This window comes from Solanum stenotomum, chromosome 1, assembly GCF_019186545.1.
Source record: "Solanum stenotomum isolate F172 chromosome 1, ASM1918654v1, whole genome shotgun sequence".
Taxonomy (NCBI): domain Eukaryota; kingdom Viridiplantae; phylum Streptophyta; class Magnoliopsida; order Solanales; family Solanaceae; genus Solanum; species Solanum stenotomum.
The window spans coordinates 60,494,619-60,507,008 of record NC_064282.1 but is presented as its reverse complement, the minus strand read 5'-3'; the positions used below and the strand labels follow the sequence as shown (position 1 = coordinate 60,507,008).

Here is a 12,390-nt window from a genome sequence, read left to right as displayed (position 1 = left end):
ATCGGGGGAGCAAATGTGCACTGCACTATTTTTCCCTTAACCAAGATTTTATCCCACTGAATTTTCCTGATAAGGTTTTTAATGAGGCAACAAACAAAGTGTATTATATATATATATATATATATATATATATATATATATATATATGAACATCTAAGGAGGAGTGTTGTAAATATGTAGATGTCATGGGACCCACCTTTTACTGTAGCAACATTACTTCTCCAAATAATATTTTCCCTATAAAAGGCAATGCAGGATATCAAATATAGAGAAAATAAAAATTTACTTCTACTTTCTACTTTACTTATTCCTTCTCTCTCCTCTTGCAATTTAAGTTTAACGTTTTCTCTATTTTATAACACTTTCTACTTTTAGTGATATGATTTGTTAGGACTTCATTGGATATAAAAGTAGTTTTTTTAAGGAAAGATAGAAAGGAAGTGATATGTGGATCTCTTCTACACCTTAGTTGTATCGTCTAACTTCATTCAAAAATAAAATTTAAATTTTGTTTATATTTAAGTTATGTGTCCAAAGTTTCTATTTATTTTTTAAATTATCCATTTAATCAAACATCATCATATAAATTAAGATATATTGAATACAAAAGTTTCTTTTTTCTTTTGTGAAACAAACTTATTCTATTAGTTCAAAGTAGTACAATTATTCATAAGAGGGGTTTATCACTATTACATGTCATGACATCTTTTCATTAGGTTTCCTCCTCACCTTTGGAAATGAAAAAAAAAAATTAATAAGATTTTGTTTCACTTGATACAACGAAGTATATCATATCTTTGCAAAATCAACGGTGTCCTTCCCATCATGAGCTTTTCTGAAGAAATGCTTGGCATAATCCGAATAAAGAACTTGCTTATACACTGCCTTCTCACCGCTTTCTAACACTTCTTGTAAAGGACCAATAACATCATTAGGCTTAGGGTTCACAAATATTGGCACTGAAACTCTGTTATTGCTTCCATTAGCAATAACACGATGCTCGATACTCTTGTATCGACCATTGCTCAGGATTTGAAGTGCATCACCGATGTTAATCACAAGCGCTCCACTTATTGGTGGGACGGGAAGCCAAGTTTCATTGCCTAGTTTTTTCACGTAGAGTCCTCCGATGTTGTCTTGAAGTAAGATGGTTAATGTTGAGACATCAGAGTGACGTCCTACCCCGACAGTAAGTTCGGGGTTTGGACATTTAGGATAGTAGTTAAGGTTGATCCTTTTGGAACCCATTAGAAGTGATTCCCTATCTTCATCAATTTCCTTCACATTTAGTCTTTTCATTAGTGATTCCATCAGTCTTTTGATCACAAGCTCAGTCTTTTTCATGAACTCAAGTGCTTCATCCCTGAGATTAAACAACAAACAAAATTTTCAAAAACAGTTAGGATGACACATAATATAATCATAAGCATTAAACAATATATATTCTCTTTAAATATAATTAAACTTTTAAATAAGAAAGTCACACGATTGATCAAGGCGTCAGAGTAGACAAGAGGTCTTGATCCAAATTTCACTACAACCCAAAAAGCGGTTGCAGAAGTTTATGGGTTCTGAACTTGTCACTTAACCCATAGCTCATCTTATTAGCTGTTGTGTTTGCGAATAAATATGCATACATATTTAATGAATTTCCTAATATGGACAAGCGGAAGTTGCTGAGATGGCACCCCTCACTTCCAACCTTAAGGTTGTGAGTTCGAGTCACCAAGGGAACAAAGGTGGGAGCTCCTTGGGGGAGGGGGAAGGGTTAAATAAAATCCTAATACGAATAAATTCGTCTGAATCCGTATCTAATGATTCCACCCTTGCCATGATGAGATATAATATGATCAAATAAAAAAAGTATATTTTCTCTAACAATTTAAACTTTTAGATGAAACAATATTTAATCGAACTTAAAATGAGAACTGAACCTGCAAGCAGGAGGCCAAAGTGCAGATGCTTCTTCGTCAGAAACATAAAAGAGGCTAAGGTAATCTTTCCACTCTAAAGCCTTTTCAGCTTGAGGAGTAAAGCTTGTCCCAAAACGAACATTATTTGTACAAGAATAGTCTTTTGAGTACTTGTTCTTTTCTTGAGCAGACAAAGCAAAGAACCTATGAGTAGCATCTTTAACATTCTCAAAAACTTTTATTGGAATTCCATGATTAACAATCTGGAAAAAACCCCATTTCTCTGCTGCATTACATATCATGTTGTCCACTTTCGTATCATTCCAATTTGATAGATCAATGACTGGTATACATTGTTCTTCATCCACCACCACATCACTTGAAGTTATTCGCTCTTCGAGAGGTTGAATGTATTGCTTAGGAAGTGTTTGAATGCCCATGTCTGCAAGACCTTTCACTCCATGCCCTTCATTTACAACAAAATTTTTGACATCCCATGTGTTGGAATTAATAGAGATTGTTGCCAATGTTGGAGCCATTGCTTTTGTTTATAATTTAAGCTATTGAGCAGTATTAGAAAAACAGAAGTAGAAGAATTGATGGTTAAATTCAAGTGCTATGGAAATCTATATATATGTGGTCTCTTTCAAGTATTCAAGATTGAGTTAATATTTTTTTTTTGAAGCCTACTTCCTACTTTGGTTGCAAAACTCATGCTCTTTTTTTTTTATGATAATGCTCAAGTTGCATTGATTAATCAACTCGCAAATACTTGGTTATTAGTTACTACTACTACCAAAATAATTTTTATTTTTGTGAGGAAAAAATATTTACACAATCAAATTATTTATTTCGTCCGTCTCAATTTATGTGAAGAGATCAGGAGTATGAGGATCAATATACCTAAGTTTGACGTAGATTCTTCATTTTATTCAAATAAAATTTACATATTTAAAAACTACATGAAAAGTACTAAGTTAACATAGTTAATGTTTTTTTAAAAAAAAAAGTAGTTTGAAACAATTATAATTAAAGAAAAAACGATTTGACTCCTCAAGCAATAACACATTTACATAAACAGGGACGAATGACGTATAAAGTAATTACATGTAAATCTCCATGAGAAATATTGACTGAATGACAACTAACATACTATAATGTACAAATTATAATGATAACATTAAAAAAATATTTATATTGTTAGTATATATAACTTAAAAACTACTTATTACCTTTGTAGGGGCAAAACTTTCTTGATATTTTATGTATTGGTCTGAGAAGAAATGAGTTGCTGACGTTATGAATTTTTAAATTATTAACAAAACAAAAGGAGAGGAGCAAAGCCTTGGCATGTTTTGTTCAAGTTTTAGTACTGGGGGCTGGTAAAGAGAGGTTGAAATTTTTTATTTTTACTTTATTAGTATTTTTAATTTTCTTTCTTTTTCTATTAGTTCTTTATTCTGTGTCAAACTCTTTGTAAATTCTTGATTTCCTGTCATTTCAGGCCTAATAGGTATTAACAACACTCAAATATGTCCATGGCTAATGCATGGTTAGGGCCATTACAGTAGGTGACACTTGCTATTTAACTTGTATGAGTGATCACATCTCAACCTGTCTATTTTTTTTATTTTTTAATTGAAAACGTCACTATCCTACTATACTAATATGCACCTTGGACGCAAGAATATAGCAAGTAAGCAACAAAGAGTCAATAATGTATTAATATGTACCTCGTCCTCTGGATAGGATAGCAAATAAACAAAGTTCTTAGGATCAGCTACAACTAACTCGCAACTCTTAGCAGGCTTAACCTAAATCAACTCACTTTTCTTATTTGAGATTTGATTATGGATTTGTAACTCTTGGAACTATCCACACTTAGTAAATTGAGACATGTTAGTTGAATGAAAACATAGGTTTCGCCACAAACCATCTCAAAATCTAACTGAATACGTCTATCGTCCCAATTTTATCAGATATATAATTTGCAATTACGTAGAAATTAGAAAAAATAACATGAATATCTATGTATTTTTCCTCTTTTTTTTAATCTAAGGATATTGTTAGTTAGATAAATGAAGGGGAAAAAATGATAACGACATGGAAGGGAAACTATGACCGACTAATAAACATCTACTTTAACAACCTATTTATTTAAACCAACAGAAACAACAAATAAATTAACCAGAACAGAACAGAACAGCTATGTACATGGAAAAAGAATCGTCCATTATAGTAAGAAAAAAACATTCCATAAATCAATGAATTGGAAAAAGATAAAATTGGAAATTTTAGCACATGATCAAAATTATTATTTTTTTGCTCTAGAAACTAAGATATAGTAAGAAAAAAATCGCGTTAGCTGCCCAAACACCAGAATTATAAAAAATAAAAAAAGATAATCGTCAAAAAAGTTTGGTTGGGGTCGAGGCTCACAACATACACTGCAAATAAACTATACTGTCAACACCCTTCGAGACATCAATCTTGAGAACAAAGTACTTTACAAACGTACAAGTGAGGTTAACTGATGTTCACTTCATTGCATCATTCAACTAAGGTTTATACAGGGACACGTTTTCCACGGTAGCGGTCAAAGAACTGCAGGGAAGAACAAACAGTCTCAGGCAAAAGAAACTAAACAAAAGTGGCATGGTGCAATTTTCAACAAATGCACAAAGACTCGTAACAAAGCAATATTAATAAAATACAGACATAGCAAATAATAATGAAATCATTACATAGCATTCAGAAAAGGAACAGTACAACAGCAAAATATTGTGATAATCGAAACAAAAACAACAGGTATTAATAGAAAGCGAAGGGCAAGAAAAAACGAGATTAGAACTAATGTTACTGGAATGCAAGGAGGCATCACTCAACTAACTACCTACTAACCTTCTACCATGATCCTCGACCTCCATAACCCTGTGTCTAATAACCAAACAGAATATTTGATTTATTTAATTAAAATAGGGAAGTCCCAGATAAGATAATAGTGATGATGAAGAATGGAACACTCATAATTTCCATGGTCAGGCAAAGTCTTGCCAAACTCTACATGTGTAAAATAGTTAATTCGTGAAAACGGCTTGTATGATCATATCTAATTAGGGTTAGGGAGGGAACAAGTCTTATAACAAGACCATAAAGTCATACAGTAGGGATCTTTTCCAAATCTAAGTGACAGATCCCAAAATAAGTTTGAGTTAAATTCATTTTTAGTCCTGTTGCTGAATATTTGGTCCTGTCTGTAAAATTTAGTCCATCTCAATTCTCAAGTTGGAGCATCAGCAGTACATCACTGTCTTCAAAAACATGTGCAGGAAACGAATTTTGGGAGCCATATGAATTTTAAGACCAACCAGGAGAAAGGAATGTGGTTTCTCTGAACCACTAATCCAGCATACACAGCCTGATCTGACAGAAGCCTAACCAGCCATGTGCTGATCCATATCTCAGTGCTCTCACTTACGTGTTCTCTCCTCCCCCTCCACTGCCACCTCCATCCAACGTACCTACTTCTACAGTATAGCACACCACCTCTTAGCATTTAGCTATCTTTTTATACCAGTTGCAATCTTCTGCCTACATGGCTTGCGCTGTTTTGTGTAACTGTAACCCAGTTCTCCCTGTTTCATCACACCCTTCTTCCCAAACTCCTAAATGCAGAGATAGGACACATACAGGATGGATTTAAGAGCAAGGGATTACGGCTCAGACTTCTTTAGATTCCTGGAATCCAATATACATGAGAGGGGGAAATGGCAATAGAAAGAGAGGGAACCGGCTCAGGGATGAGGAGGTGCAACAGGGTGAGGTGGCTACTGCAAGGAGAGCTATAGGGCAACTTGAAAAAAGACTGGGAGGCAATGAGTTAAAATGTCGGTAAAGCAAGGAAAGGACTAAGTGGATGGTCATTCCTTGGTGAGGAAACTCTACCAATAAGAGGGTGAGCCATGGTGTGGAGAGACGAGCTAACGTGATAGGGAGAGGGCCTGTTGTCCCTAACATTCTTTTTACAGGGTAAATTCTACCTCGAATAGCGGCTTTTGAATATAGATGATAAAACCAACAAAATATTCTTAAACCTCTAAATCTCCCCTGCCTAGCAAACGACATTGGCTCTTAATTACATGTTGTAGTTTGAAATGCTTTTGTGGTTTGCCTAGAGGGTTAGGGTAAGGTGCCATCACATCTAATTGGGTCATGGCAGCTATTGGGAAAGATCTGAAAGACTTGTTTAACACTAATAAAACCCTTGATTTGTCTCAGCTTTTCTATTTCTAACCAAATGTGTCTCTGGGGAAAAGGTTAACAATTTTTCTTTAGTCATGCCACTGCAAACTTCTGGCCACCGTTTACTAAACCAGATCTAGTAATCCTCCTCATCTCCAACTCAATTAAGGCCTTAACTCTTTTACCCAGAAAAAAAAAAGGAGAAGAACGAAACAGGTAGGAACTCCAAATATATTTTTTAACTTCCTCATGTAAGGAAGCTAGGAGTGAATAAGGTAACATTAGTTCATAGTTTTGCCCTGGATCTTTTATGTTCCATTCAGTCTAATTACATCTCAATCTCAAAACAGTCAGATTGGTTATATAAATCCTCTAATATCCATTCTACTCAATCCAAACAAATTGGGCCGGCAATAAGAATCTCAAACTCCACCTATGTAAGCCTTGCGAAACTGATCCCAGGTGCCAAGAAAAGAGGATTATGAAAGGAAAAGGGCAGTCTAAAAATAGCCATAGTATCAGAAATCATCTTACCAACTTTAAGTTTGATTTTAAAATTTGTAACTTCAACCAAATTTTAAACTTTTCCTTATTCAACCCATAAATATCGGCTCATTACCTGGTAGAACGTATGGAACCTTTAATATTAATTTATAATTGTATTAAGCATGATATGGCAATTCATATTGGCAAAATGCTTCAAAAACAGCATCATGAGTCTATTAAATGTTTTACAAACACAAGATTGATTAAATGTTTCTAAAATGGCATATAATCATTTCAATATAAATTTCCTTGCCTATCAAAGAAGTTTCTCTCTTTTTAAAAGAAAAGAAGTTTTCAATGTCATGGCTTTCTTGAACTCTCATAACGTTGAAATCAATATTAAGTTGAAACATTATTACTTGGCGTTTCAAAATAAAAGATCTAGTTAGCTAAGTGATGAACTGATGATAGCTTAGTATGAAAACATGGGTTAGAATTTTTGGAAGTGTATGAATTATAATAAGATAGATTATAAAGCTGATCTAATAATTTTAACCCTTTCACACCAAAATCAACCCTATGTATATCCAATTTTAAATTTTGGATCCAGGCCCCAGCCTATCTTACCCTATCTATTGGTGGTCTTAAACTGAGTTACCCTTTTTTGACCTACCCATTTATGCACCCCTAGCAGTAATAAGAATACTCAATTCGTCCTTCTCATACTCACCCCACTATCTACCCTGCTGAAAAATCCTGATTTTAATACATGTGAGACAAAAAATTCAATCTCAATCTATCTTAAATGGACTCTCCATTTAACTTAATGCAACCTTGTATAATGGGTACAACAACGCTATGTGCCTCCTAGAAGTTAAGTCATTAAATATGTTAAGAATTTGCTAAAAGTAGAAGGGAGACCTGCCAAATACATTTTTGCATTTGGTAGATGTCATCAAATCAAACTCATGAGTTATATACAATGAACTTCAAGGAACAACCAACAAAGCATGGTTTTGTGGGTCTTCCAAGGGCAGCAAAAACCCGCTTGGATTTATGCATGGTAGATCTACAATAGAAGCTATATTATATATAATAAGGTTGCTGAAAATCTATCTGGAGATACAGAATGATGATTTCCACATGAAATTCATTGATCTAGAGAGAATCTATGATAAAGTATCAGAGAAAAATGATGGGTGCCTGAGAGAAACAAGATCGTATAAAATATATGAATGCCATAAAACAATGTGTACAAAAGAGAGATCACAAGTGCAAGAACAATAAAAAGAGAGTTTTTGTTAAGTTAAATAATTTCATAATGATGGGAACGCCCCCTCCCCCCCTCCGGGTATATAGAAGAGTTCCAGTTAATCTTGGGATGAGCTAAATAGTATACAGGATGTTGTTTCCATGGTCCATGACCTTCGCAGAGGATATTTGTTAAGTCGTGAAATTAGCATGCTAACCAAAAGTTAGAAATATGAAGAAGCAAGCTATAGAGGGAGGATTCTAAGATAAGTAAAAGTATGGTAGAAATTCAGTGTTATCAAAGGCGCGCTCAAGCCCTAAAGCGAGGCTCTAAACGTGTTGAGCGCTTCAGTGTCGTCATCAAGGTTCTAAGACAAACTTTTCCTTGCCAATGAATCTCTTATGAAGAAGTGACACTAAACAAATGATATTTCATTTTATCATAATTTTATTTTCAATTTCTTTGGTCATATATTTGTCATTCATGCTTATAATTATTAGACTTGGACTAAACATATACATTTGTATTTTTTCTCCCTTTGCGCCTTTTTTCATTAAAGCCACGCTTTATTTGCACTTTGTGCTTAAAGCCCCATGGACCTTAGAGTTTTTTGGGCTTTTTCGCCTTTGATAACACTGGGTAGAATATATGCATTGCAAGTTTATCACACAAAATGAGAATGAATGTGAAGAGTGATTAAATGGGATTATGGTGTTTAAATGCAAACAATTCAGATATAAGTTTACTCTTCCAAGAAAAGGCACAATAGATAAAGATATATAGAATTAAAAATAAGATGGTTAAAATGGAGGAGTGTCATGAAAGTGCTATGTGATAAGGAGGTCCCTAACAGAGTGAAAGGCAAGTCTATAGAATAACGATGTACAACCAAGAACAATGGTTATGAGACCAACACATTATATGGAGGTGAATGTTGGTCCTAAATATATACGTAATGAGTGTCATAAAAATGAGACTATTAAGAAATAAGCCTGAGCAACATTATTAAGCAAATTAGAAATGATTTGATTCAACAGAGAGTGCAAGTAGAATGCATAGATGATATTACGATAGAAAGTCGTTTGAGATGGTACTCCACATGCACCAAACCCTAGGTGGGACACGAATTGGACATGCTAAAAATGGACAAAGTACCTCCAAAATCATATAAAAGGAAGATGTTCACAATGACCTACAATATTTCAGAATCAATGTGGACTTAATGAAGAAGAAATAGAAAGGCAAACGATCAATATGTACCATAACCACTAGTTGTAATAAAGGACATCACATAAGATTATTAATTGTTTGTAAAGCTTAGTTAGAAGACATTCCATCTATGCATTGTTATTGATCAAATGATCAAACAAGGGGTAATTTACACTTTACAGTGAACTCATCTGTCCTTGAGGAAAATATATGGGGGCTATAGAGTTCAAAAGATTGTGAAATGCTAGAACAAAGGTAAATAGGGTGTGCAGAAAAAGCTAGTGTGTTGAATTTAGAGTGGTGGTTGAGATATATTGAAGTAGACCTATAGGGTGGGAATAAGTGAAACTTTACTGTATTATTCTAATAAGTTCTTCAAGGATTTCTTTCTTTTATTACACAGAATATGATGACATAACAAAGGCTAGTACGGTTAAGAGCAGTTGCTGAATTTTTCGTGTGTAATTCAAGGATGTGCCTTTCCCCCATTCAGAAAATCGTAAAACCAAGAACAAAGTAAAAGCAAAGTAAAAGATAGAAAAATGATTGCTAGTCCAAGTGCCACCTTAGACTTAGATAAACGGCTTTGCAGCAGACTATTTAACAAACTTCTTCTGACACAGTAGTAATGCAATGAGATATATGACTTTTGAAAACATAACATACCGATCTGACAAACGGCTGCTGGAAAATCCAACCTAGAATAGGTATCTTTTGCAGGAATACTGATAGTGTTGGCCAGAAACCGCTGTACAAAACAATTCATCAGCAACTAAAGAATAATAAGAGAAAGTATAACATTCAAGGGAACATATATTCAATATACCTGAAGAGTACAATGAATCCATAAGCCTCGAGAATCATTCCTAATATAGGCCAACCAATGATAACAAAGAAAAATCCAGCACCAAATGCAGCTGTTCCCTACGAAACAAGGAAAGAGAAAAAGAATAAACAAGATTAGTAGTAGAAACACGAGATATATCAGCAAAACATCTATCTCGACAGAGAACAAGAGGAAAGAGGGGGTGACAAGCAGAAGGAAAAGAAAATATAAAACTAAGTAAACCTTATAGTTGCTGCGTTTCATAAAAAATTGCAACGATGACTTGAGACCAATGGTTAGTGCCACCCCTGAGAAGAAGAGGATCAGATTCGGTAAAATAACAGAGTGTCAACTGGGGATTAGCAGAAAGAACATAAAAGCTGATGAACAAAATGGAAAAATTGAGAGACAGAATGATTCGTGGCAGCATAATTGTACTTACGTTCCCCATGGCAATTAGTCCCTTATCGAAGAAGAAAATAATCCCCAAGAATGAGAAAAACACTCCGAATCCAGTCAACCCTAGCCCAATCTCTGTTTCAACAAGCATCCAAAGCTTAGTAGACATAACAACTTAATAGAACATAAAATACTTCCTTTCTTATGTAACTTTCTTTCAACATCTAGATTTGCATTAAGTAGCAGAATCATCAATACTCCCTCTATCCCAGTTTATGAGACACATTTTTTCATTTTGGGCTGTCCGAAAGTTCAACAACATTCTAAAAAATATTAAATATGCAACTCACAAATTTCTGAAATTCAAAGTTATTTAACTCATCAATTTTTAAGTTTTGATCTAATGTCTTCTCTCTCAAAGTCAAACTAACTTTTCGACTATTAATTTAACATTCTCTTTCATTCGTAATTATAAAATATAATACAAGTTAAATAATATATTAAACTTTATATACAATCAAATACACAAAATGTTTGCTAAAAGACCCGGTAAAATTGCTAATGTCGCACTTAATAAAATAGGAACACTGCAGAACTAATCACTCTAATTAAGGAAAACTTTTACCTAAAAAACCTAGTATGTCCATGCCAGAAAAAAAATCAATGTAACAATTACACCAAACTATGCGTATTTAAATTGTTCTGTACTCTTGAGCTAAGACAAGCATGATCAAGATTCCCTATATCAAGTTAAAACTAATCAGATACAAAATATCCATAATGCCAATAACCATTTCAAACATAGGCTAGACCACGACATCTAGTTGGACATAGTTCCCAAGGAGATGCCAATATAAATTACAAAAAACTATCAAAGTTCATTGATACCCGTTTGTGCATTCAACATTCCAATGTTAGTTAGTAATACAAGTCTTCAAAGCCTACAATATGAAATAACCAGCAGAAAAACAAAGTTAATGTTGTTCACAAGCCATGACAAGTTGACTTACTTTTCCGATCATTCATTTCGAAGGAAACCATTGTCACTCAATCCAAACAAATCAAATCCAATTTTGACACCTGCAATCAAAAAATACAGTTATAAAAGTAGACTATACAAATCCAATCAAATAACTTAAAATGAGAAAAAAGCTCGAAGTTCAAAAAATCAATGTCAAACAATCCGTTAGGGTATCAAAGCATGCACTTCAACAAGATCTGGAAACTCAAATACATTCAACACAATGAAAAAACGAACAAACCTATGAAATTGAAAGACAAATTGAAGCAAATTCTCTCAGAATCGAAGCAGGTTAAGTGAACATTCAGAGTGATTGTGCGGGTAGAAAATGGGGGATTTCGGATTCGTCTACGACTTCGGTACGAAGCAAGCGAATGCTATTAGCGTGATGACATGAATCCAACAGCAAATGCTGAATCTGATATCTCAAATCAATAGTTATAACCCGTTTTTAAAAATGGTAAATTTAAGCCCAAAATAATTGTGGCCGTTTGGATTATTTGGCTTATTTTTAGTAAGTTTCTTTTTTTTCAGTTTTCAAAGTTTCGCGAAAACATAAAAAGTGATTTTAATTACTTTTTTTTAAGTTGAAAAAGTATTTTTAAATAATTATTAATGGAGGAATATTTACAATTAAGATGGTGTTTGAATTGGCTTAAAAATTGGTCAAATCTATTTTTAAGTTCAGTTTTGGACTTCTGAAAATGTTTGGTAAATATAAAAACAACTTAAAATAAGTCAAAAATGACTTAAAATAAGTTAGAAAGTGTTTGACAATATTAGAAATGACTTAAAATAAATTAAAAACCAAAAGTAGGTTTCCTCCTACTTCTTATTTTTTGACTTACTTTTCAAATGCTAATTTACAAGGGATATATTTTTTATTGTTATTTATTTATTATTATTTTAATTTAAAATTTACAAGGGATAATTATCCTTTTTTAAATACATTTTGGTGAAACTTCAGGCTCTTTTATTCAAATAAATGATTTGTACAAATAGATTTAGACGGATCTAAAATTAGAATAAAAATCAAAACAAA

General features: G+C 33.5%; 2 protein-coding genes across 3 annotated transcripts; both read right to left on the bottom strand.

Moving 5' to 3' along the window:
- Positions 1 to 735: 735 nt before the first annotated feature.
- On the bottom strand, positions 736 to 2,476 carry LOC125846948 (feruloyl CoA ortho-hydroxylase F6H1-3-like). The gene is made up of 2 exons (XM_049526662.1): positions 1,935 to 2,476; positions 736 to 1,363 (listed from the first exon to the last, which is right to left on the bottom strand). Exons 1-2 carry the CDS (start codon positions 2,450 to 2,452, stop codon positions 790 to 792), a joined length of 1,092 nt encoding a protein of 363 aa, XP_049382619.1. The 5' UTR covers positions 2,453 to 2,476; the 3' UTR covers positions 736 to 789.
- A 1,670-nt stretch (positions 2,477 to 4,146) lies between these two features.
- On the bottom strand, positions 4,147 to 11,783 carry LOC125877806 (vesicle transport protein GOT1-like). 2 transcript variants are annotated; one of them, XM_049559077.1, is made up of 7 exons: positions 11,590 to 11,778; positions 11,338 to 11,407; positions 10,371 to 10,462; positions 10,172 to 10,252; positions 9,929 to 10,026; positions 9,769 to 9,850; positions 4,147 to 4,517 (listed from the first exon to the last, which is right to left on the bottom strand). In XM_049559077.1, exons 2-7 carry the CDS (start codon positions 11,366 to 11,368, stop codon positions 4,479 to 4,481), a joined length of 423 nt encoding a protein of 140 aa, XP_049415034.1. In that variant the 5' UTR covers positions 11,369 to 11,407; positions 11,590 to 11,778; the 3' UTR covers positions 4,147 to 4,478. The 2 variants fall into 2 exon arrangements, with proteins under 2 accessions (XP_049415034.1, XP_049415039.1); XM_049559082.1 differs by lacking the exon at positions 10,172 to 10,252 and having other exon boundaries at positions 11,590 to 11,783.
- Positions 11,784 to 12,390: the final 607 nt, after the last annotated feature.